The sequence below is a fragment of the Pan troglodytes genome, chromosome 2 (genome assembly GCF_028858775.2).
Source record: "Pan troglodytes isolate AG18354 chromosome 2, NHGRI_mPanTro3-v2.0_pri, whole genome shotgun sequence".
NCBI classification, from domain to species: domain Eukaryota; kingdom Metazoa; phylum Chordata; class Mammalia; order Primates; family Hominidae; genus Pan; species Pan troglodytes.
In genome coordinates this window covers 161,737,856-161,765,486 of record NC_086015.1, presented here as the reverse complement: position 1 = coordinate 161,765,486, position 27,631 = coordinate 161,737,856, and the positions used below count along the sequence as shown (strand labels likewise).

At 40.7% G+C, this 27,631-nt stretch overlaps 1 protein-coding gene across 6 annotated transcripts in view; it reads right to left on the bottom strand.

Moving 5' to 3' along the window:
* The window catches only part of MLF1 (myeloid leukemia factor 1), a 34,585-nt gene extending 27,156 nt beyond the window's left edge, over positions 1-7,429 (bottom strand). For 2 of the 6 annotated variants that reach the window (XM_009446754.5, XM_054682326.2), the window contains exon 1: positions 6,895-7,067. In XM_009446754.5, the coding sequence (XP_009445029.2) occupies positions 6,895-6,941 (47 nt within the window). In that variant the 5' untranslated portion in view covers positions 6,942-7,067. Of the gene's footprint in view, positions 1-6,894 lie in introns of all 6 variants that reach the window. The other 4 variants (XM_516842.9, XM_054682325.2, XM_063806361.1 and 1 more) reach the window with 4 other exon arrangements.
* Positions 7,430-27,631: the final 20,202 nt, after the last annotated feature.

Here is a 27,631-nt window from a genome sequence, read left to right as displayed (position 1 = left end):
ACCTATTACATAAGGTTCTCAGATAACTGACATGGCAGGCTCATTCATTAAGGGAAATTCCTCCCTTCCATTATACATGGTAGTGCAAAAGCTTAGCCAGCAGATGGTTATGGTTCTCTTGATCATAAAGAAATGTTCCCCAGTTTCAATGAGGTAGACTGGTCTATCAGGAAAATAGACCAGAAGATCCATGTTTTGATACTAGAAATAATGCATGTAACATTCAAAGAAGGATCTTGAGGGCAGGAACCAAGACATCTAAAAATTTAAAAGAGAACCCACAGGGTTCAGCCTATAGTAGAAACTGAAGAAATATTTAAAGAATGAATTACATTTTTATTAAGCAATTCTATTTTTCCATTGTCTTGAAGTACAAAGTGTTGGTGTGGCAAAAGCCTTTGATATCAAAAAAATTGTGGAAATGATTATGCTCCCCTGATATTCTATAAATAGTTCACTCCTTTTTCATGGATATTTACAAATATTAATTGGCACAAGTAGGAATTATCTTTTGGGTACACGCTACTGTATGGCATTTTTGACCCAGCAACCATGTCCTAGTCATGCTGTGTTCCTGGGCTCCTAATTCAGTGGTGTTTACCTCATGAACCAAAGAATGCCCCAAATGAATAGTATACCTTAGAAATCCTTTCAGCACAAGGCTTACAGTGTCTCATTCTTTCAAATATGATCTTATAATTTGCAAAGTTCATTTATAAGAAATTTATATATTAAAATATTCCTAAGAACAATTATACTAGGTAATTTCACAGTAGGTATTCAGGGTCTTAGAATAAAGTGGGACCTTGAAAATCAGTAACTTAAATTTTAGCTGAGTATTCTCAAGCTACTTTTATCAACTGTTTAGAATGAGAGGTATATGTGGCAGAATATTAACTAGAGCCAAGCTATGACAATTTGGCGAAGACTCTACCTCAGACTGTACGTCTGAAACAAGTATTTAAGCAGTAACCTTGAATACTGTTTCCAAAAGCTTAACAAGGTGGTTTTATTTCCTTCAATGAGAATGTTTTCCATCAATAAAAAAGTTAACCCACATCTTGTACATAGAATACATTCACTTTGAACTCCATCAGTGGATAGGACAAAGCAATGTCCTTTAATAAATCCAACTACTTCCAAGTATAAAATAAATACAAATTTGTAAAAATTTTTAAAATAGAGATTATACATATAAGGAGATAGAAGAAGTAACATCCTGCGAATATATGCAGTACTTTAACCAAATACTGGTCATCAGATATATGATGCTCATATGGAGAGTTGAGAGACTTATAGAAGAGACAACAATAATTTATGATTAAAAATTAAGGTTGGCCGGGTGCGGTGGCTCATGCCTGTATCCCAGCACTTTAGGAGGCTGAGGCCAGCATATCACGAGATCAGGAGTTTGAGATCAGTTTGGCCAACATAGTGAAACCCGGTCTCTACTAAAAATACAAAAAATCAGCCGGGTGTGGTGGTGTGTGCCTGTAATCCCAGCTACTCAGGAGGCTGAGGCAGCAGAATCACTTGAACCTGGGAGGCAGAGGTTGCAGTGAGGCGAGATCACACCACTGCACTCCAGCCTGGGCAACAGTGCCAGACTCCGTCTCAAAAAAAAAAAAAAAAAATTAAGGTTGACAGGTTTGCCAGCCTGCTTCTGAGCTTTCTATCTCCAATAGCTGGTAAGTGGTAACATAGTTATTATTCTTTGTAGACTTGCTCGATCAGAATTACATTTTTGTAGCTCAGAAGATTCACAGTTCCTGTTTCGTATCAAATAGAAAATTCTGGGTCATACTAGATATTTATAAACTTTCATACTACATAATCAATGTTTTTTAGGGTACAGGATGCCAAAACCATTTAACCTCAAAATCCTCTTGTCTATACATAGGTACTTAACAATATGCATATTATTAGCAAATACAGATGTGAGAGAAAGATAGTATTCTTGAGAGAACTGCATGCCAGGAAGTGCTAGCTTTTAACCTTTGTGTTTTTAATCAAGTAACAGATATTGTTTAAGAAGGTATATCTGAATATACTGTAATGTAAATTTTCAATGAAATAACTTCAGCCCTGAGACATAATGAGATACCAAAGTTTAAAAATCCCAAGTATGTAATAAAACACCAAATTTTAAAATATAACTTTTAACATTTCCTTTTACTTTTCTGAAGAAACATTTAAGATGCACTGTTGTTATAATAAGGTAAACACTGAAACTGAATATATTTGAATTCAAAACTACAGATTTTAATTACTTTTTACTTAAATATTTTAAGCAATTAACAATTTAGCCACAGCATCTTATCAGCATCGTAGTACCTAGTAATTCTATTTTTATATCAAAGAAGTATATATTTTTGTCCATTTTTGAATAATTAGTAAATCAGTAGCGTTTGCTTATATTGAATAACCTTGATTGTGAACAATATAAGCAACTCTAATGGACTATTTAGAAAATGGTAATGTTCTAATTAGAAAATACCAGTATCAACAATGTTATTTGTTGAATGCAAATGATAATTACTTTCAGCAATCAACTAAATACCAGATTGACTACAAGAAAGAGAATAAAGGACACCAACTCACCATTAAACAACATTTACTGACTCTATGACCCACCCACCACAATGTTAGCAACAGGGATAATATTTATATAAAAGGGAATGGGCATGAGCTATGTGTTTCACATCTCTATGTTCCTAAGGTCAGTGGATGATTCATTAAGGAGTTTGTCACCTTTATGAATTCTTTATGTTTAACTTAAGAAATGGATACTCATTTTGTTTGGGGGTTGAGGTAAAACGGGTGGGTCAAATAGATTACCTGAAATAAACATAAACTCATATTCTTTTTCTCCCTTATCCCCAAAAGTGTGTTAAATATAATTCATTGTGGAGAAAAGAAATTGTTAAGTGTGAATCAATTTTATAAAATTAACTGTAATATGGTGATAATGAAAGATGGTAGTCTGTAAGCAGAGTTCTGGCCACTATTTTGTATATTTAAAAGGTCTATGCAAAAGCTTTGTGATGAATAAAGGAGATTAGGCTTAAAAAAAAGTTAACTGCAACAATTTTACCTTCAATTTTTATGATATGGCTCCTTGCATTTGAAAAAGGCTATAGATAGTGATAACTGAAAGAGTAACTGATGGTCCTTTTCATCCTAAGCACAGAGGAAGAGTTCTTCTGTATGCTTACTATTTGTAGTCTGTTACTATTTCTGACCCTGACTCTTGAATTCATTGTCTCTGCTCAGAATCACTCAAGAGTTTAAATTACACTTCTGCTAGACATTTTAAAGAACATATTATACTCATTACACATTCACAGTTAAGGATGGAATCCTTAACAATGAAAGATATAAAACAACTTTTGGTATAATCAAGGATATAATACAACTCGAAAATTGTCTATCATAATCTTCTTAGCTGTTACCAATTGTATGATGTCATATTTACATATGAATGACTTCAACACCTCAATAATCTATGGATTTGTAGTACTGTGATTCTCTTGAAAGCCAGAGCTTATGTAATACAAAATAATAAAATTATGGATTTTACAAAATAATATTCTCTGGCTAAATATTCTTTTTTTTTTTTTTTTTGAGACAGTGTTTCACTCTTGTTGCCCAGGTTGGAGTGCAATGGCGCAATCTCGGCTCACTGCAACCTCCACCTCCTGGGTTCAAGTGATTCTCCTGTCTCAGCCTCCCAAGTAGTTGGGAGTATAGGTGTGTGTCACCATGCCTGGCTAATTTTGTATTTTTTTTTTTTTTTTTTTAGTACAGATGGGGTTTCACCATGTTGGTCAGGCTGGTCTCCAACTCCTGACCTCTGGTGATCCACCCACCTCGGCCTCCCAAAGTGCTGGAATTACAAGCATGAGCCACCAAGCCTCGCCTCTGGCTTTCAAAAGAGAGAATCACAATAATACAAAAATTTAAACCTGTTAAAATAACACTGTCCATATCCCAACAGCTCCTAAACACGTTAACTAAAATGGCATAATAAATTTGCCTGAGTTCATGTATGCCTTAATAAATAACCTTCAGAAAAAAATTTTAATCATTTTATTTTTCTATATTAATCATTTCATTTCCCACTGTTCATTATCTTTTTATTAATGTTATTTTGCTTTAAATTAGTACTAACACATTTAAGTCAATCATTTATTTAAACAACAACATTGGCTAGGTGCAGTGGCGCATGCCTGTAATCCCAGCATTTTGGGAGGCCGAGGGAGGCAGATCACTTACGCTCAAGAGTTTGAGACCAGTCTGGGTAACACGGCGAAACCTCCTCTCTACAAAAAAAATTAGCAGGGTGTGGTGGCTCCCTCCTGTGGACCCAGCTACTTGTGAAGCTGAGGCAGGTGGATCGCTTGAGCCTGGGAGGCAGAGGCTGCAGTGAGCCGAGAGCAAGCCACTGCACTCTAGCCTGGGCAACACAGTGAGACCCTGTCTCAAACAAACAAACACAGACGCACAACACACCCCCCACAGATATTGTTTGAAAAATATGTGCAATAAACTCTTATTTTAAGACCTTTTTAAAAAATGCGCTCCAAACTGCAAACCTAGAAAATTTAAGGGATCAAAATAAACTAGACTTGAAATCAAAATTCAAACTGGCAAAAAACACTTGGGCTAAAAAGTATTACAAATTTCCCCTCTTAGAGATACAACTAGACTATGTCAATGTGTTTGTAACAATGGCCAAAGTTAGAATTAAGTAAAAAAAAATCCCACAACTCAAAAATAAATAATAGTGAAACCAATTTCTGGATGCCTTCTTCCTAGGGCATCACATTACTTCACTGGGAACCTTCAAAGGCAACGAATGGCACTTGTTTACCTGAGGTGTTAAATACACACCCCCCCCCCCCGCCGCCCTCCCCCCGCCCCGCCCCATCAGCTTCCCTGTCCTATTTCTAGTTTTGACAGAAAGCGGAGTCCCTTCACAAACAAGGTTAGCTCTGTAACAAAGCGAGCAAAGAAAACAGCGCACTTGGCATGGCAACTTCCAACAACTTCTAAGAGAATGCACAACTCTCCACAACTTTGTCGTGCTCTCATTGACACATTCCCCACTCACATGGAAAATGCTGTTTTAAAAACTTCCCCTTTTCAATGAACTGTCATGCTATAAAATATTACCTGCTCCTATTTGGAATTTAAAGAGGAGCTATAAAATATTCCCTGCTCCCATTTGCAATTATGTGAACATAATTCTCACCATAAGTTTCACCGAGATGGTAGTTATGTCACCTGCAAAGCCCTTGAAGCTGCAAAGGCCAACTCTGCACACAGGAAGCCATGACGGGCACCCAAAGTCCGGCCAAATGGAGAGCAGCAGGCACCCCGGGAGTGTGAGGGAGGGCCTTCTTTCCACCTCATGCAGCCAAATCCTCCTCCCCCTACCTGGGGCCCTCAACTCTCTACCTCACGTCCTCAACCCTCCTCCCGCGACCTCACGCCCCCAAACCCTCCTCCCCCCACCGCACGCCATCAACTCTCCTCTGTCCACCTCACACCCTCAACCCTCCTACCCCCACATCTCATGCCCCTAAACCCTCTTCCCCACACCTCACGCCCCCAAACCCTCCTCCCTCCACCTCACGCCCCAACCCTCCCTCCTCCCACTACCTCTCACCCTCAAACCTCTTCCCCCTACCTCACGCCCTCAACCCTCCTCCCACATCATGCTCTCAAACCCTTCCCACCAACTCACGCCCTCAACCCTTCTCCCCAACCCTCCTCCCACACCTCATGTCCCCAAATCCTCCTCAGCCCCTATATCCTCCTCCATCCACCTCACACCCTCAACCCTCTTACCCCCGCCTCACGCTCCCAAACCATCCCCACCAACTCATGCCCTCAACCCTCCTCCCTGCACTTCAAGCTCTCAACCCTCCCCTGCACTTCATACTCCCAAACCCTCCCCACCAACTCATGCCCTCAACCCTCGTCCCTGCACTTCATGCTCTTAACTCTCCCCTGCACCTCATGCTCCCAAACCGTCCCCCCACCTCACGCCCTCAACCCTCCTCCCCCCACCTCGCGGTCCAAAACCCTCCTTCCCCTCACCTCACACCCTCAACCCTCCCCCACACCTCATGCTCCCAAATCCTCCTCCCACCTCACGTCCTCAACCCTCCTCCTACACCTCACACCTTTAACTCTCCCCCACACCTCATGCTCCCAAACCCTCCCCCCACCTCACGCCCTCAACCCTCCTCCAAACGCCTCACGCCCCCAAATCCTCCTTCGTCCATCTCACACCCTCAACCCTCCCCACCACCTTACTCCCCCAAACCCTCCTCCTCCCACCCCACGCTCCCAAACCCTTCCCCCACCTCACGCCCTCAACCCTCCTCCCCCCACTTCACGCTTTCAAACCCTTCCCCCACCTCACGCCCTCAACCCTTCCCCTCACCTCACGCCCTCAACCCTATTCCCTCCCACCTCACGCTCCCAAACCCTTCCCTCACCTCACGCCCTCAACATCCTCTCCCCACCTCATGCCCTCAATTCTCCTCCCCCAACCTCCCGGCCTCAACTCTCCTCCCCTCACCTCCCAGCCTTAACTCTCCTCCCCACACCTCACGCCCCCAAACTTCCCTCCGCCTACCTCACGCGTCCAAACCCTCCTCTCTCCACCTCATGCGCCCAAATCCGTCTCTTCCCTCTCTCACACACCCCTAAATCCTCCTCTCTCTTCCCTCCCAGGCCTCCAAATCCTCGTCTCCTTCAAACCGCCTCCAGGGTTACCCGAATTCTCTCTCGCCCTCTAAAACTCGCTCTTTTCCCTTAAAATAGCTCCCCTCGATTCCTTAATTCCCGCGCGACCCCGGACTCCTGGCTCCCGTAACTCACGAGAAGAAGGGGTCATCCTCAAAACTGCTGTTCAGCATCCTGAACATTCTGGCTCTGTCTTGGACGGCGGCAGCCGCGGACAGATTGGAAAAACGATGTTAACTCGCCGCGGCCGCGACCGGAGCCAGCCTCCAGTACGGACGACGCCTCACTCGCCGCGGCGCAGGCGGTGCCCGCCGGGAAAGGAGGTGCGTGACACCGAGCTGCTTTCCCATTGGACATTGCTCTGTGACGTCACCAGGACGAGGCGGGGAGCAATGCGCCGCTGCCCTGGCAACCGCAATCAACACAGTGGAGGCGAGAAGTCTGGCCTTGCGCCGGCCGGGGCAGCTTTTCGCCAAGGCTCCCGTGGGATGGGATAGCTTGTTCTCTGGGCTGCAGGAACCAAAACATTAGACCACCCTTTCTGTGACCTTGGGCATGCCGCCCTCGGTTCCGAGCCACTAGTCTTTCTTTCGGGGAAAATGAAAAGGGGTCAAGATTTGGACCAGATGACACCCAATGTCCCATTCAACGGTCGCATTCTGTCATCCACAGGAATTAGTCCTGTATCCGAAACATTCTCTGGTAGTCCAAAGCTGTGAGCAAATAATAAGAAAAAATGTGCAAAACGTTTTTTAGTACAGTTAGCAAATAGTGTACTCAGTTGTTGAAGGAAATGGGATGAAGCCTATCAGATTTCAACAAACTTATTTACCTCTTGAGAAAGCTGCTCTCTTTTCTGTTGTCCTTCTGTGTCTCTCTTTCAAAGATCAAGTCTCACTGCGATGCTGATATGTTTTTAGCACTTCTCCAGCATTTCTTAACCTAACAGCAGGTTTCAGGCACAGGCCTGCAGCAAGCAGCCATATCCAACTAAAATTCCACTACTATATGTTTTTATTTGCATTACATTTATCAGGGAGCTTTCTATTTATGGCAAGGAAACTGATTTTAAATTTAAATCAGTGCTATACCTCAAGAGCTAGATTTTGCATTTTTAAGTGAAAAAGTAAGCTATCAAATAGAACAGGTGGAATTTGGATATGGTGGGGCGGGGGGGTAGGCAGAGCAGGGGAGAGGAACATCGTGATAGTGGTACTCAAATTACTAAGTTTTAGAAAACACTATCACGGGGCCTTTCAGGAGCCTGGAGACAGATGGAGGGGAAGACAGAAGAGAGAATAAGGAGAAGAATGGTAAGAGTATAAGAAAAGAGAAAATATATCTTGCATGTCCACCCTTAATTCAGTGAGCTCCCCAGCTTCTCTACGTGGCTGTCTTGCAGAGATAAAGGGGCGTCCATAGCTCATCAGGGCCCCCTGGGATCAGGCCAGAGGGGTGGCACTTTGCCAGCATGAAGAAGTGTGCAAGTCCTGATTTGGAGGTGACAGGAGTAGTCAGGGGTTATTTTGAGAGCTGGAAATTTAATCCTTTGGATCTTTTACTCCCCATCCCCCTTTTTTAGCCAAGTTCTTTGGCAGCTTCCTTCCCCTGAGACTGGTGGCATGGGGTAGGGCAGACTTCACAGCCCAAGATGAGATGGCACAGCCCATCCAGGAAAGAGGATATTTTCTTTTCCTCTGGACTCAGAATAAAGCTCAGAGAACATATACACAAAATTTCTAAAATTTCTAAATAAATTTCAAGGCAAACAAAATTGTTTTACAAGACCTTAAATTGTTTTTCTCTTTAAAATAGTACAAGCACAAGATGTGAAGGAGGCCACACTTAAAAAAAAACTTGAAATGGAGTAAGTTATGTGATAAAAGATGGTGTTAAAATAGTTCTGGATTAAGGCCAAGTAAATTTGTAATGTTACCCTCTAGTTTCTGTGGGAACTTTTTTAGAATCACATTGTTATAAAAGCTTTAGTCCAGGCACAGGTTAGTCAGGGAATTAGCTGAACCTTGTGAAAGCAGTTTGGATCTAATGACAAATGCAAAAAAAAAAAAAAAAAAAAAAAAAGGAGGGCAGAGCAGAGTTGGCACTGAAGAGACCTTGACATCATTTTCAGAACTGATGGGTAAGAGGTGGAAATGAAAGAAAGCGTGGGTCAGGAGAGAATGAATACTCCAGCATGGGAGGAATAGAGATGCAGAACAGGACTGAGAGGAGAGGGTCCTGGACTTGGCTGTAAATATAATCATAATAGCTAATATTTATTGAATGTGTGCCAGGCACTGTTGTAGGCACTCCATATGCATTACCTCATTGAATCCTCATTAGCAGTTTTATGGAGTAGAGATAGCTTTTATCCCCATGTATAGATGATGCATTCAAGACACAGAGAAGCTGAATAAATTGCCAAGGTTCACACAGCTAGTAATTGAACTGAGCTGGGTACCTGGAGCTTTCCTCTGTGAGTGCTGGTTATATGGTATGTGAGTGATGAGTCATACTTAAAGATGCAGGATGAAAGCGGGTAATCATTTTTCAAAATCATGCTGACAAGCTAAATGGACCCAAACTAAAAAGTACAAAATTCAGTGGGAATATATTCACATCACATAAATTCAATTCTACAAATATTTATTGAGTGACTACCCAGTGTTGGGGACTGATCTACAACCTTAGGCATCATTGAACAAAACGGACAAAAATCTCTGCCTTCCTGGAGTTTATGTTCTTGTAAGGACAGACTCAAAATAAACAAAACAGAAAATAGTATATTGTAAGGTGATAAGTGTTAGGGAGAAAAGCTGATCACGGTAAGGAGTATGGAGAGGTGCAATTATAAATAGCAAGTTTTGTGTACGCCTCACTAAGGGGAATTTGAGCAAAGACCCACAGGAAGGAAGTGGATGTCTAGTGGAAAAGCATTCCAGGGCAGTGCTAAAGTAGCATTTGCCTGGTGTATATAATGTACAGTTCTACTCATATGCCTTAAAACTCACTTTCCGAGTGAGGAATGAGATGAGCCAAGTAAACTGAAAATTGCCTAATAGGATAATAGCTCTCATTTACACTTCATATATTCCAAGCATTGCACTAAGTGCTTCATATATGTTTTCTCATTTAACCTTTACAGCAACCATGTCTAATATTATGTTTATCCCTATATTACATTAAAAAAAGCTGGGACCCAGATAAATTTAATAATTGAATTTTGATAATTGATTTGAAAGTTGATAATTTGATTAAATTTTGATGATTGAAATTTGATGTCACTCAATTCAAACCCAGATTTGTCTTACCCCAAAGCCTGTATCCTCACCACCATCCATACTTTGCCTCCCTATTTTAAAAATTAATTATTTATGGAGCAAATATTTGCAGTAAACACTTTTACATCTATAATCTGTAACTACACTGTTGCTTAGGTTTCATTTGGAAGGACACTGACTAAGGAAAAACAGAGAAAAGGATGAAACCCAAGCCAACTCTGCAACTCTATTAAAAACACCAAGACTTCAATATGTAAGTGATTTCGTGTTTCTTTCATTAATTTATCAAATACTTATTAAGGACTAGTAATATCCCAGACATTGTTCTAGACACTGAGGTTACAAAACTCCCTGGCCTTTCGGAACTTACATCCTAGTGGACAACTCTTTCCCCAGCTAATTTACAAATACTGTTACAGCACCTCAGAATTTTCATGTTTCTGAAGACATTATCTCAAGTGCCCAAAAGAAAATAAACAGGCTCTTGAGTGCTGAACTTTTAACTTAATTATAGATTTCCAGAGCCATGAGTATTAGGCCATTACAAACACCTTTACCACAATTAAGCTCAATGTGTCTAGGGTTTCGTTGTCCTAATCCCTTTGTCTTAAACAGTGCACAGAGGTCCTCTGAGAATAACATGCCATAGCGAACTCACAAGGGGTTATGGGACAAATTTTGACAGAAACTTGGCATGTGTTAGACATTGTTCAATGTGCTAGTTTAGGGCAGTTCACATATTTCAATATTAGATTGCACTACATTGTTTTAGATGATGTCATATCATTGGAAAGGTAGGTTTCTGAAAGTCACTATGATGAAAATAAAGCACCTGTCAATGTGGAGCAGGAAAGATTGGTGGCAACATTCAGTCTGTTTCTAAAGTTTGAAAAATTGTGCTGTGCTAGGCGGGCACCCATCTGTTAGTATGATTATTTAAGAATTATACAAAAATATGTTTCTTTCAATTTATGTGCATTATTTTTTAAAGGTACTGAGTTTTTAGGTCAGAAACACGCTGTTTGTATCTAAATTATACAATAACGGACCTATTCAGTATTTCTTTAAACCTAGGGGCCACAATGAAAAAATTACTGAGGAACTAAGGGCTCATGAACTAAGATAGTTTGGGGACCTCTGTCTAACCCCACAATCTTTCTTCAAATTAAAAAGAAATGTAAAATATCATGCATTCATTTTCTAAAAAATATGTTTCATTTTATTTTTTCATGTTTATCTTCTTTCCAGTCAGCTGACTTCCCAGTCCTCTAACAGTTTTGCTTTATATCTTTTTGAAAGATGGGGAAATGGTGCATAGCGATTAAGTGACCTGTAAGAGCATAGATCCCAAGGTCTTCAAACTCCCAGTAGGGCTGCCTCTAGTCCATAATGGCATCTTTGCTCAAATTAGAAAAAGTGCCTCCCTCTCATGATACTTCCATTAATGAGAAATTTGTCTTAATAAATAGACAAGGCTGTAATGTATATGATTTGACTGGTGCTCGCTTAGGTGTTGTATACATGTCCATGGCAGCGCTGTTCCTAATCTTGAATTCTTTCCGCTACAGAGGAGTTAACTGAGTGCCAAGCTTCATCCCCAAACTCCCAAACTCATGTGCAAGAAATGTAATTTTATTTTCCTGCAATCAACCTTAATTTATCTTCTGGGCTTACATTCCACTGGGAGTCACTCCCATTTCCTCTTCCAGGGAGACAATGCCAAGGTGTAGTTGGTTGCTAGCCATGCTGCATTCCTGAAGTCATCTTTATTGCCCTCACTGGGTAGGGCCAAGGGTACTAAACATCTCACTATGTGTGGCACGGTCTGGCACAATGAATCGTCCTTCCCTAAATACCAATAGCAGTCCACTCCTTTTAAGAAATACACTCTCTAGAGCAAATATTTCCTCCAGTGAAGTAAAAATTTAAAGAAGAATTGAGTTAACAAAGGAAAAAAGTGGCAGACTTTTAAAGTTGTATTTACTTTTACAGCTTTTATCTGTAGATGTGTATGCCTATGACTAGTGGTTTATTTTGCACAAATTATAATTGAGGCATATTTTATTTTGAAAACTATTGAGTAAATACCACTTTTGGGGGGGTTGGTAACAAGAGATTGGCTTTAGTGAAAAGATGCTAGAGGCAAGAAGCTGGGGCTCTGGGCCCTGGAGTTGGGTCCTAGAATTCAGGTGGTAGTGAGGGAGTATGTAAGAATTCAGGTGGTAGTGAGGGTGTATGTAGGCAGAGGAATGTTCTGTTTCAGTGATGGATGGGCAGAGTGGGTGAGGATGACAGAAAAATCTGGAGAGGAAGTCAAGATCCGCTATTGGGTCAGGGCTGAGCCAAAGATTATAGTGTTTAATAAGCATAAGCAAAAGTTTTGGCCTTTCCCTCATTTCTTTGATGTACATCTTTGAGGCTTGGATACTTAGGGATGTATTTCATAATCTTTTAAAAATAATCGTTTACTTTCTTTTTTTTTTTTTTTTTTGAGGTGGAGTCTCACTGTGTCACCTAGGCTGGAGTGCAGTGGCGCGATGTCGGCTCACTGCAAGCTCCGCCTCCCGGGTTCCCTGCCTCAGCCTCCCAAGTAGCTGGGACTACAGGCGCCCGCCACCGTGCCCGCCTAACTTTTTTTGTATTTTTTGGTAGAGACGGGGTTTCATCATGTTAGCCAGGATGGTCTCGATCTCCTGACCTCGTGATCTGCCTGCCTTGGCCTCCCAAAGTGCTGGGATTACAGGCGTGAGCCACCGCGCCTGGCCTAATCCTTTACTTTCTACCATAAAGACACATACACATGTATGTTCATTGCAGCACTATTTACAGTAGCAAAAACATGGAATCAACCTAAATACCCATAAACGATGGACTAGATAAAGAAAATTTGGTACATATACACAATGGAATACTACACAGCCATTAAAAAGAATGAGATGACGTCCTTTGCAGCAACATGAATCCAGCTGGAGGTCATTATCCTAAGGTGATTAATGCAGGAAGAGAAAATCAAATACTGCATGTTCTCACTTATAAGTGGGAGCTAAACATGAAATAAACGTGGACACAAGAGAACAATAGACACTGGGGCCCACTTGAGGTGGGAAGGTGGAAGGAGGGTGAGGATTGAAACACTACCTACTGGATACTATGCTTATTACCTGGGAGATAAAATAATTTGTACAACAAACCCCTGTGACACACAATTTATCCATGTAACAAACATGTACCCCACGAACATAAAATAAAAGTTGAAAAGAATAAATGAAATAAAATAATGATTTAGATAAGTGCTAATTTCTATTCAGTAATAGTTCCTGTTTAAAAAGTATCTACTGGGCTGAGCGCGGTGGCTCACGCCTATAGTCCCAGCACTTTGGGAGGCCGAGTTGGGTGGATCACAAGGTCAGGAGTTCGAGACTAGCCTGGCCAACAAAAGGGTGAAACCCTGTCTCTACTAAAAATACAAAAATTAGCCGAGTGTGGTGGCGCATGCCTGTAGTCCCAGCTACTTGGGAGGCTGAGGGAGAAGAATCGCTTGAACCCGGGTGGCGGAGGTTGCAGTGAGCCGAGATCATGACACTGCACTCCAGCCTGGGCGACAGAGCAAGACTCCATCGCAAAAAAAAAAAAAAAAAAAAAAAAACCCAAGAGAAACAAAATATCTACCAAGAGTTTTGTAAACTTTTATCCCAACTAATTCTCTCAATCATGCTATGAGGGAGGCATTATTTACATTTTGTGTGTGCGAACACAGAGGTTCAGGTAGGGGAAATGATTTTTAGCTTGCAAGGTTCAACTATAAATGGTCTTCTAGCTGGTGAGTGGTTTAATGTGAATTCTGATCCAGACCTGACCGTTTTGAAGGCCGTTCCCTTCTCACTGCACCCATAGCCAACTCTCATGATAACGAAAAAGGACTTGATGGTGTGAAATTACATAAATGTAAAGCTTCTGGGAGTATCCAAACTTAGGTTGTTTGGTTTAAGTACATAAAGAAGTTTTTCAATTTTCCTGAAAAACAAAACAAACAACACTGAAACTATCATTCAATGAATAAAATAAAGGCTGTTACTCTAAAGACAAATAATTTGAATGGCAATGTCAAATACAAATATACCAATTTTTTTTTGGTGACAAAACTCCAACTTTCCACACAGCCCGTAATGGATTCATGTGCAGTTGATGAATGAAAGTCCACATCCAAAGCTTGCTTAGTCTTTACAATTTATGTTTTAAATTGAGGTATAACTTAAACATGGTAAAGTCTACTAAACTTCAATGTATAGCTCAATAGCTTTTTACATATGTGCAAACCTATGTAAACAACACCCAGTTGAAGATATAAAGCATTTCCAATACTCAAGAAAATTCCCTTGTGTCCCTTTACCATCCATGTCCCTCTAGGGTAACCACTATTCTGAGATTTGTTTCTTTCACTTAACATTATGTCTGCAAAATTCATCCTTGTCATTGCTGTCATTGCATGTAGCAGCAGTTTATTCTTTTTCTTTGTTGTATTCTAGCATATGAATTTGCCACAAGTAATTTACCCATCTACTGTTGATGGATTTTTTGATTGTTCTTTTTTTTGGCTTAAAAAATAAGGCACTATGATCATGCTTGTGTTTTTCCTGATTAAGTTTTAAAAATCAACTTACATTCAGCTATTCTTGAATCTTTATTGTCATTGAAATTCTGAAACTTTTTTTCTACAGACAATAATTTTATAAGAAAGATTTTTCTGTTGAGTCAACACCTTGATAGTTGCTACTGTCTTAGAAACACTTCTTTTAAAAAATAAAAAATCTTAGAATTATAGAGCCTAAAACAAGTTGAATAGTAGAAAGCACTCTTCAGAAAATACTGTTGAGGTCGTCTGTTCTCAGGAACACTTTAATGTGGCTATCTAGAGTGTTATTTTTAAATCCTTGATAAGATTTGAAGAGAGTTCACACTGTAGTTTGGAGGCCCCACTGCCAAGGCAATCAACTGAAGTCTGTCCAGAGGACAAGTAAATTATTTTGGAAAACATTAAGGACCTGGGATGCCTTCATCTCTTTGTCATATGCTTAGATGTCTTTACTATTTGAAATGGTAGGAATAATCACAGAAGAATTGTTTTTAATTTCAAGAAGCTAGAAAGGGCACAATAGTCATTATAAGGCCATGTAAGTTTTAATGCCATTTGTGATATATATTCTGGGGTAACAAGGTAAAGGGGAGCTAGGGAATTGAGAATGAGTGGCTCCAACCTATACCTGATTTCCTCCCAATTCATATCTCCCAAAGACCTAGAAATTCCCCTGGGAAACAGCCTCCAGGAAGGCTCACACTGCTGAATGGCACTGGCAGCCTGTTAGGAGAAATAAGACAGCCAAGGCCAGAGGTTGTCGGGTGGGGACGGGGTGGGGGCGGGGCGGGATGGAGAATGTTGGGGTCTGCTGTAGGTTGTTAATAATAAAAGCTAAAACCTATGTACTAGGCACATTAATTCACATGTTTTTTTTTCTTCAACTCCTACTTTAAGTTCCAGGGTACATGTGCAGGATGTGCAGGTTTGTTAAATAGGTAAACGTGTGCCATGGTGGTCTGCTGCACAAATCAACCCACCACCTAGGTATTAAGCCCAGCATCCATTAGCTATTCTTCCTGATGCTCTCCCTCCCCTCGCCCCAGTGTGTGTTGTTGCCCCCAATGTGTCCATGTGTTCTTATCGTTCAGCTCCCACTTATAAGTGAGAACATGTGTTGTCTGTTTTCCTGTTCCTGCAATTCACAACAGTTTTATTACTATTTTACATAAGCGAACACAGTTTTTAGAGAATTAACTAATTTGCAAAAGGCTGTATTGCTGGAAAGTGGAAGAACTGGGATTGGAACTCACGCTGTCTGACTGTAGAATCTGGGCTCTTAATCACTGAGTATAACCTCAGCTGGCCCCACTCACTGCCTAACACACAGGAGACTAGCTGTCTTCTTTACCTCCAGTTGAGGGTAGGGCTTTACCTAGAGTTGGAGTCAAAAACACGAACACCAATAGGGATCAGACAAGTAAAAATGTGAGGCAAGTGAACTAGGTAAGATGATAAGGAGAATAAGAATTAATAATAATAATGATGCCAGGCACAGTGGCTCACACCTATAATCCCAGCACTTTGGGAGGCCGAGGCGGGCAGATCACCTGAGGTTGGGAGTTTGAGACCAGCGTGACCAAAATGGAGAAACCCTGTCTCTACTGAAGATTAAAAAACAAACAAACAAACAAACAAAAAACAAACAAACAAAAAAAACAACTAGCTGGACATGGTGGTGCATGCCTGTAATCCCAGCTACTTGGGAGACTGAGGCAGGAGAATCGCTTGAACCCGGGAGGTGGAGGTTGCAGTGAGCCGAGATCACACCATTGCACTCCAGCCTGGGCAACAAGAGCGAAACTCCATCTCAAACAAACAGACAAACAAACAAACAAACAAACAAAAAAAGAGTTAATAATAATAATAATAAAAACTAACATTGTTGAGTTTCTACTGTGTGCCAAGCACTGCTCTAAGTGTTTTACAAATTTTAACTCCCTTAATCCCCCAGGTGATCTAATGAGATAAACACTATAAGTATGCCCATTGTGTATAAGAGGATGATACAGGTCAGAGAAGAAAAACTGCTTGCTCAGGGTCGCACAGCCAGAGGACCCCAGCTCTTATCACTGTGCTGTATATTCACAGGAACCTGGCATGGTGGGCACAGTCGGGCACTGCAGGCGGCTTGCCTCCAGCAGAAGGAATACTGCTACTCAGCTCTAGATGATTGCCCTGAAGAAATTCATGCCCACTGGTAATATGGAATTGTATATGAAATCTAATTTTTTAAAGTTAACAACTAATTAAAAAGAAAATAGCAGGCCAAACAAATCTTTGAGTGAACCTGGCCCATAGGCTGCAAGCCTATGATCTAGTTAGAGTGAGTTTTCATGACATGAAAGAGACACATGATCCTGGTAACATTCACATACTGCCTTTTGAGTGTAACTCAAAACTATGTTGATGGCAGGTCTTGCGTTGTGAGAGCTGAGAAGCAAAGCGCCCTGACTCCTAGCAGTAGGCCTTTGTGAGTGGACACCAGTTACCAACCATATCAGTGAAGGGTCATATTTTAAAATTCCAGGGCCATGAGACAGTTGTCTTATTTCTGCAGGATATTTAGATTACAGATTAATTTTTTCATTTGGACCACAAAAGGTTAGCACAGCTTTATCAGGTTCTGTGTATTATATTACCATTTTAATTCTCTTTAGTCAGTCTTAAAATAGATTGACATCATTTTGGTCTCTGCTTTAAAGTTCCTGCCTTTCAATTTCTTATTTATGAAGACATCCCTCCCTGTATAGCTTTGCAAAATTAGACTCTAATAATGTATATAATAAAATATAAAAAGCCCATATTTCCATATAAAAACAATCTATTAAACTAAAGGTGACTGACTGCTTCCAAATCTTTTTCTCATAATATTACTCATTTGTTTACTTGTCACTTGTTTTGTCAACTATTGTAGAGTCATAGGTGTTAAACAAAAAACTTGGTAATATTTTTAGGAGAGTCTTTCTTTTACCTTATTTTCTCCTCTTCAAACCTTTATATTTATATTGAATATGTACTCTAGGTTCTCAGGAAAAAAAATGTTTAAGCATTTTATTAGTCTCTTAGGGCTGCCTTAAGGGAGTACCACAACCTGGTGGCTTAAAACAACACAAATTTATTCTTTCACAGTTCTGAAGGTTAAAAGTCTGAAATCAAGCTGTTGCAGGGCTATGCTTCCTCTGGAAGCTCTAGGGAGGAATCCTTCCTTGCCTCTTCCTAGCTTCTCATGGTTGCTGATACTTGGCTTGCCTTGTATTACTCCAGTCTCTTCCTCAGTCATTACGTGGCCTTCTCCCCTGTGTGTCTCTGAGTCCAGTTCTCCTTCTCCTTATAAAGACACCAGTCACTGGATTTAGGACCCACTCTGATACACTATGACCTCATCTTAAGTTGATTATATCTGCAAAGTCATTATTCCCAAATAAGGTCACATTCACATTTTTCATGTGGATGTGCATTTTAAGGGAGGGTACTATTTAACCCAGTATGAGTATCTATTAGTAACTTGTACAAAAATAATCAGAATAGCTACAGAACAAAATTATCAGTGTTAATTGTTATGTAAGACTTGAAATACGACCCAACAATCAGCTGGCAAACTTGAAAGCATATGACTTTACAAAATTTTACAGTATGCATTGTGGAGATTAACCTCATTCCTTCTAACTTCTTACCTATTTGCATTAGTCTGTTTTCACACTGCTATAAAGATCCTACCTGAGATTGGGTAATTTATAAAGGAAAGAGGCTTAATTGACTCACAGTTCTGCATGACTGGGGAGATCTCAGGAAACTTATAATCATGGTGGAAGGCAAAGGGGAAGCAAGGCATGTATTACATGGTGGCAGGCGAGAGAGAGAGAGAAGGGGAAAGCGCCAGAGACTTATCAAACAACTAGATCTTGAGAGAACTCACTCATTATCACGAGAACAGCATGGGGGAAACCACCCTCATGATCCAGTCATCAGTTCCACAGATCTTTAGGGCAGGGGCAAAATGCCACCACTTTCTTTGCTAAAGCATAGCAACAATGACTTTTACTCCAGTTCCCAATAAGTTCCTCATGTCCATCTGAGACCACCTCAGCCTAGACTTCATTGTCCATATCACAATCAGCATTTTGGTCAAAGCCATTCAACAAGTCTCTAGGAAGCTCCAAACTTTCCCTCATCTTCCTGTCTTCTTCTGAGCCCTCTAAACTGCTCCAACCTCTGCCAGTTACCAGTTCCAAAGTTGTTTCCACATTCTTGGATATCTCGTAAGAATGCCCCACTACCTCGGTACCAATGTTCTGTATTAGTCTGTTTTCACACTGCTATAAAGATACTACCTGAGGTCTCAGGAAACTTACAATCATGGTGGAAGGCCAAGGGGAAGCAGGGTATGTCTTACATGGTGGTGGGTGAGAGAGAGAGAGAAGGGGGAAGCACCAGACACTTATCAAACAACCAGATCTTGTGAGAACTCACTCATGAGAACAGCATGGGGGAATCTCCCCCCACGATCCAATCACCTTCCATCAGGTCCCTCCCTCGACATGTGGGGATTACAACTCGGATTACAACTGGAGGTGAGATTTGGGTGGGGACACAGCCAAACCCTATCACTATTCTACTTTCATTCTTTCTTTTGTCCCATTTTCTCCATTGGCTTGCTGAAATTTCTGTTTTATCTGGTCATATTCTATGAATTTCAATGAAACACCTGGAGCTTTTCTGAAACAAAGATTGGTAGGAATAAATAAATAAAATAATTAAATAACTGCTGTTAATTTTATGGTAATGTTGAGATATTGGCCTCCTTTTGAGAGCAAATTTACTATGAGATGCTTGCTAACATAATAAGTGCCAGTGTAGATCTCAAAGTGAAGGCTGTAATTGCCCAGACCTTTTCACATTAGGTATCTGCATGAGTTATAACTCTTCTGTGAAGATAAAAAGGCTTCTGCAGATTGCCCCAGTGCTGTAAGGACTGTCAGACAGAAGGGCATCTCAAATGAGATTAATGATGTTTGCCTTAATATAAGAAAATTTAGCATAACCAAGATTACAGATTCTGCAGAAACCTGCCAGCAGTCATTTATTTTGAATAAATATTATTTTTAATTAAAGTCCTAAGGTAGGTTATTCCTGAAATAATGAGATCTACAATGATTTCCTTTGGGAATTAATGTTCTTTATTAATTTTCAGTCATTCTGATGATCACAGCTCATTCAATATTACTCATGGCAGTCAGCTTGGTAGGACACGCCGATTTCCAGCTAAAGGCATGAATAACCCTGTATTTGTTTTTCATGGCACTCTCATTTTCTAATTATATTTGTCATTGAACCCAAACACTTTTATAGGTATGTCCATCCATAGCAATATATAGTGAGTATGATTCATAAAATAAGGAAATCACTCACAAAATAAAGCTTCATAAAATAAAGGGAACATAAAATCAGAAAATTATAGTATTGTTATTTTTAACTATTTAAAAAATTGGTTCTGCTTCTTTGCTAGGCATTGTGCTAAGTGTTTTATGCACATCAACTCTAATCCACATGAGAACTCTGCATGACAGAAATTGCTATTCCTGTTTACTAGATCATGACATGGAAGTTCAGGAGGTAGCTTGCCAAAATTTAGCTCTATACCTCATGTTCATAGCATCATGCTATGCAGCCTCTCTACTAATGGTAGTGATCACCCAGCTTTAAGAAGCTTTAAAAAGCTGGATGATCACTACCATTAGTAGAGAGGCTGCATAGCATGTACATAGCATTTATATAAACATCAGTATTTATCAGTATGTGGTTCAACCAGATTTTCAAGGACTCAACACAGTTGGTGTTTTTGTTACTGTTGTGTGTAACAAACTACCCCCACAACTTTGTGGTATAAAAGAGCCACTTTATTATGCTCACAGATTCTATGGGTTAGAAATCTATCCAGGGAAATGAAGACGGCTTATCTCTAGAGCCTCAGCTGGGAAGACTCTATGGCTAGAGGGGTTTTCACTCACATGTCTGGTGGTTGATTCTGGTTATTGGTTGGAAACTCAGTTGGGACTGTTAGCTAGAACACTAAAATCCACACTGTCTATAGTGCATGGGTTTTCTCAGAATGTAGCAGCGTCAGAGTAGTTGGTGATCTTACATGAAAGCTCAGGGCTCCAGGAGTGAGCATCTATATTAGTCCATTTTCACACTGCTGGTAAAAACATACCCAAGACTGGGTAATTTATAATAAAAGAGATTTAATTGACTCACAGTTCTCTCCATGGCTGGGGAGGTCTCACAATCATGACAGAAGGCAAGAAGGAACAACTCACAACTTACGTGGTAGCAGGGAAGACAGAGAGCGTGCGCAGGGGAACTCCCCTTTTTAAAACCATCAGATCTTGTGAGACTTATTCACTTTCACAAGAACAGCACAGGAAAGACCCGCCCTCATGATTCAATTACTCCCACTGGGTCCCTTCCATGACATATGGGAATTGTGGGAGCTACAATTGAAGATGAGATTTGGGTGGGGACACAGCCAAACCATATCATTCTGCTCTGACCCTCCCAAATCTCATGTCCTTACATTTCAAACCCAATCATGCCTTCACAACAGTCTCCCAAAGTCTTAATTCATTTCAGCATTAACTCAAAAGTCCACAGTCTAGCATTAACTCCAAAGTCCACAGTCCAAAGTCTCATCTGAGACAAGGGAAGTCCCTTCCACCTATGAGCCTGTAAAGTAAAAAACAAGTTAGTTACTTCCTAGATACAATGGGGGTACAGGCATTGGGTAAATACAGCCATTCCAAATGGGAGAAATTGGCCAAAACAAAGGGGCTAAAGGTCCCATGCACGTCCAAAATCTAGCAGGGCAGTCCAATCTTAAAGCTCCAAAATAATCTCCTTTGACTCTATGTCTTGCATCCAGGTTACACTGATGCCAGAGGTGGGTTTCCATGGCCTGGGGCAGCTTCACCCCTGTGACTTTGCAGGATACAGCTCCCTCCTGGCTGCTTTCATGGGCTGAGTGTTTGCTTTTCCAGGTGCACAGTGCAAGCTGTCATTGGATCTACCATTCTGGGGAATGGAGGATGGTGGCCCTCTTCTCAAAGCTCCACTAGGCAGTGCCCCAATGGGGACTCTGTGTGGGGGCTCACACCCCACATTTCCCTTCTGCATTGCCCTAGCAGTGGTTCTCCATGAGGGCCCCACTCCTGCAGCAAACTTTTGCCTGGGCATCCAGGCATTTCTATACATTTTCTGAAATCTAGGTGGAGGTTCCCAAACCTTAATTCTTGACTTCTGTGCACCCACAGGTCCAACACCACATGGAAGCTGCCAAGGCTTGGGGCTTGCACCCACTGAAGTCACAGGTCGAACCGTACCTTGGCCCATTTTAGCTACAACTGGAGTGGCTTGATGCAGGGTATCAAGTCCCTAGGCTGCACAGAGCAGGGGGGCCCTGGGCCCCACCCACGAAAGCATTTTTTTCCTCCTAGGCCTCTGGGCCTGTAATGGGAGGGGCTGCTGCAAAGGTCTCTGACATGCCCTGGAGACATCTCCCCCATTGTCTTGGTGATTAACATTTGGCTCCTTGTTACTTATGCAGATTTCTGCAGCTGGCTTGAATTTCCCCTCAGAAAACGGGGTTTTCTTTTCTATCACATTATCAGGCTGCACATTTTCTGAATTTTTTTGCTGTTCCCCTTTTAAAACTGAATGCTTTTAACAGCACCCAAATCACATCTTGAATGCTTTGCTGTTAGAAATTTCTTCTGCCAGATGCCCTAAATCATCTCCCTCAAGTTCAAAGTTCCACAAATCTCTAGGGCAGGGGCAAAATGCCGCCAGTCTCTTTGGTAAAACATAACAAGAGTCACCTTTACTTCAGTTCCTAACAAGTTCCTCATCTCCATCTGAGACCACCTCAGCCTGGATTTCATTGTCCATATCATTATCAGCATTTTGGTCAAAAGCATTCAACAAGTCTCAGGAAGTTCCAAACTTTCCCATATCTTCCTGTCTTCTGAGCCCTCCAAACTGTTCCAACCTCTGCCTGTTACCCAGTTCCAAAGTCACTTCCACATTTTCAGGTATCTTTACAGCACTGCCCCACTCTGCTGGTACCAGTTTACTATATGCATCTGTTTTCACACAGCCAAACCATGTCAGCATCCCAAGAAAATTAGGCACAAACCTTTACTGAACTAGCTTTGGAAATTATGCTGTGTCACTTCGGATGTATTCTGTTGGCTAGGACCAAGTTACTAAGATTGACACAGAGTCATGTAAGGGACATAGATCTTCACCTCTCAATGGGAGAAGCATCAAAAAGTTTGCAGACATGTTTTATAACACCATTACAGAGAGTATCAACTCTATTATATATTGTCACTTCTTGGTGCAGGGTTCTTATCTAGTTCCCTTTTTTTTGGATCCACTTTCTGTCCGGCTGCTTCCTGATGACCTATTTGATTCCCAGGAAAATAAGAAGCAAGGAGAAGCTCCAGGCAAATGCACCTCTATTACCAGCTGGAGCTTCTGCCACTAATTTCTAGCTGGTCTTCTGCCTTGATAAGTTGGCCAGAGAAGAATAGAAGCATCGGCAGACCCTTTTCAACCTTTTCTCCAGAGGACAGAGGGAGCCAGACTATACCTTTTGTTTCCCATAGACCATTTCTCTTGGCTCTTCAGGACCAAGTGCAGGCTGAAAAAATTCATATTTTTTGCTTCACTCATAGGAGTTCATGCACCTGGTATCCGATCCTTTGTAAATTAAAAGATTTGTTGATAGGAAGCGTCTGCTGGTGGAGACTGAAATCATGGGTCAAAGAATGGTTGGTAAATATAGAATTAGAGTAGAATTAGCCATTTCCATGTGCTTAGAATATAAGATGAATGAAAGGCTTCTTTTTTTTCTTTAAAGAAGGAAATGTTTAGTTGAGTAAAGACACAGAAACTAATTAAATTGGCAAGGAGGTGATTAGGCACCAGAATTAAATTGATGATTTGGTGTCTCCTTTCCCTTGAGCCCACTCCTTAAGAGATCATACCATTATGACATAAAGTCAAGCTGAAACATTCATGCCAGATCTCTCTAAAAGGGATACATTCAGTTTCAGAGAGGTACTCTTAACTGACTAGCATTGGCTTGGAATAGAGAGCTGAGGAGCAATGATAATTAGGAATTCTCAGGGACTGTATGTACTCATTCACTTCATGTTTGAAATGTTTCTACATAAAGCTATTCTTGCTATTACAATATAACTTTGTGAAAAGAGTGCTTGTCTACTAGCCTTAGGAGAGGTAGGAAAGGAATTATGCCATCTAGCAGTATTCCATGAGTTAATGGAAATTTGAATTGGTAGATGTGCTATGTGGCCAGGTTCTTTTTCAGGATTTAAATATTTTCTAAAGCTTCATAATCATCAAGGTATTTTCTGCTATGGATGAACTGAAATACTACCTTTCCAAATATCTCTTGCAACAGGAGAGCAGTCAGTTGACTCAGTTGTAGCCGATGAGGTATAAATTTTAATATATATATACTCTTTTAATTTCAGAATCTCCTTAAAGGGAGGCAGTGCAGTCTTCATGGCTAGAGCTTCAGCAGCTATCTAGAACCATATGGTGGAAGCCACTTACTGAGAACTGTGAAACAAGAGCCTGGGTCCCTGACATATGAAGCCACCATACCTACCTTAAAGTGTCTTTCACTTGAGGGAAAAACACATCTTTCTTAGCTAAGCCACTGTTCATTGTTTCTGTTGTGTTATCAAAACAAATCGATATACTTAATTAATCCTAAATGATACAATGCCTTTGAAGATAATCTTATCAGCTTTGGTCCCAGCAGGAAAAGATGACATACTCAAAACCTTAATGAAGTCATTATATACAGAGAAGTGGGCAGGGTTAAAGGAACCAATTTGGGAGTAGCAGCTACAAGAAACAATTTCAGCACCTAGGTCTGAAGAGGTATAAGGAGGGTGCTGTTGATTTAACATGGTGAGAGCTGTATCCTTGAGAGAGAGGCTAGCCTACAAAGGTCTGAAGAGGTATAAGGAGGGAGCTGTTGATTTAACATGGTGAGAGCTGTATCCTTGAGAGAGAGGCTAGCCTACAAAGGTCAGAAGAGCAGCCACACCGGCCCAGCACGGTGGCTCATGCCTATAATCCCAGCACTTTGGGAGGCTGAGGCAGGCGGATCATTTGAGGTCAGAAGATTGAGACCAGCCTGGCCAATATGGTGAAACCCCATCTCTACTAAAAATACAAATATTAGCTGGGCATGGTGGTGCACACCTGTAGTCCCAGCTACTCCGGGAGGCTGAAGCAGGAGAATCACTTGAACCCAGGAGGCAGAGGTCGCAGTGAGCTGAGATTGTGCCGCTGCACTCCAGCCTGGGGGACAGAGTGAGACTCCATCTCAAAGAAGAAAAAAAAAAAAAAAAGGGCAGCCACACTGAAACATGGCCTCCAGGGGTACAGATACCCAATTCTTTCTCCTTCCTTTTAATTTCCTGACAGTCCCTCCCGTTGGCCAAATGCAACCAGAAGCCAGAGGGCAAGGGAAACTGGGTGATGCAGTCTGTGAAAGTCAGCCTCTTGAGGCACTGCAGGGAAAGAGGAGTCCAGAATGATTGTGAAGGGATGATGGAGAGTACTAGCATACATGCAATTTATCCTAATTACAAATTGACTTTTTAGTTCTTTTTTTAATTTATTTTTGGAGATGGAGTTTCACTCTTGTTGCCCAGGCTGGAGTGCAATGGCGTGATCTTGGCTCACTGCAACCTCCACCTCCTGGGTTGAAACGATCCTCCTGCCTCAGCCTCCCGAGTAGCTGGGATTGGAGGCTAATTTTTATATTTTTAGTAGAGACAGGTTTTCGCCATGTTGACCAGGCTGGTCTCGAACTCCTGACCTCAGGTGATCTGCCTGCCTCGGCCTCCCAAAGCACTAGGATTACAGGCGTGAGCCACCACACCCAGCTGACTTTTTAGTTTTTAAGTGGCTTGAAGGAGACTGATATAATCTTAATTTGCATGAAATCATATAATTTGAAAGTTTATTGCTGCTGTTCATTGATTGTTTACTAGTTTAGATGTGAAAGGTACATACCATATGGCTCAGCAATTCCACTTTTAGGAATCTATGCAGCCACTAAAAAGAATGAGGCATATAGCTATACTGCTTTGGAAAGTTATCCAATGTATATAACGAGGGAAAAAAGTTAACTGCGGACCAGTATGTTTCTCATGGTCCTCAGTATGTTGTTATGGTCTGAAAAGCAAGCCCATGTGTAAATATCTCTATACAGATGTATTTGTTTAGGCACAGGGCAAAGTTGAGATGAACTGTTCAGAATGGTCACCTGGTCAGGAGAAAAAAAAGCAGCAGCAAAATAGGAGGGGCAGACTTTCTTTACATTCCACAGTTTGTTGCCTATGGATGACTTTCCTTTCCTTTTATGTTTTTTAGCATTTTCCAATAAAAAAACCCAATCATAAAAATATGGAAGATCTCACTTAAGAAAAAGCTTAATTCAGGATATAATTTTCATTTTGTGTATCCTTTTATCAGGCTGTTTCCTCTATATGAGTTTAGCAAATCCGCAGATTTACTAAATCATATGTGGCCATTTAGTAGCTTGGATACTTACATTATATAATTTACAGAAAAAATATAAATATTGAGAAAATTTTTTAGTACTTAGCGGAAAGATAATTAGTAAAATGTTGGTCAATCATATTTAATTTACAAATTCCATATTAAAACTGGAATCCAATATTTAAATCCCAATTGAAGACATTTAAACATTAGATTTAAAAAAAATTCCCAAAGTAAAAATACATTTCAAATCTATGTTGCCTTTGTTAGTAAAAGAACAGAAATTTTTGCCACAGATCATGGTAATTCCAAAATAGTTTTTTCAAAAAATAAGAGAAGCAGCATATATTTTTATAATCCTTACTTTCAAAGATCTGCAAGTTCTGTGTAAATATCTTTCCAAGGAAGTAAGAAATTAATTGAACAATTCTCTGGATAATTACATTGCAGTTATTATAGTAAGGTAAAAATACTTAAAAATTGGAACTTCAAGTTAAAGACCTCCAAAAGAAACAGAGTCTCTGGCATTCTCTAGGCTATGGTGAACCATAACCTGTTATCAATCACTTGTCACCTTCTCATATTGTTAATTATAAATAAGATACATTAAAATTCTGAACACGTTGCTGAAAATGGGTCACATGACCTTTGAAACACAAGTATGATTATGGGATAACAAGTATTAATGTGAAAATAAAAAATTTTTTAAAGGTTCAAGTGTTTTTGATGGAGTAGCTATTACATAATACAGGGCTTGAGCTACTACTTATGCTCTATGATAGGCATATACAAATTTTTGTTTTTTGGCCAGGCGTAGTGGCTCACACCTGTAATCCCAGCACTTTGGGAGGCTGGGGCCGGCAGATCGCGAGGTCAGGAGATCAAGACCATCCTGGCTAACACGGTGAAACCCCGTCTCTATTAAAAATACAAACAAACAAAAAAAATTAGCCGGGCATGGTGGCAGGCACCTGTAGTCCCAGCTACTCGGGAGGCTGAGGCAGGAGAATGGTGCCAGCCCAGGAGGTGGAGCTTGCAGTGAGCTGAGATCAGGCTACTGCACTCCAGCCTGGGCGACAGAGCGAGACTCCATCTCAAAAAACAAACAAACAAACAAAAATTTGTTTTTTAAAAAAACATTTCAAGTATGAAATGAAATATCAGACATTATAATTTTGGATGATCTTCCATTTTCACCTCATGTAATTAGATTGCAGATGATTCAAGTTTACAGCATTTTGAGAAAAAGCATTTTTTTCAAGTTGCTAATAAATCAGTCATCTGCCTTATCTTCTCCAGATCAATTAGACTTACTATAGCAGAAAAAGCAAAGAGAAAAGCTATAATATGG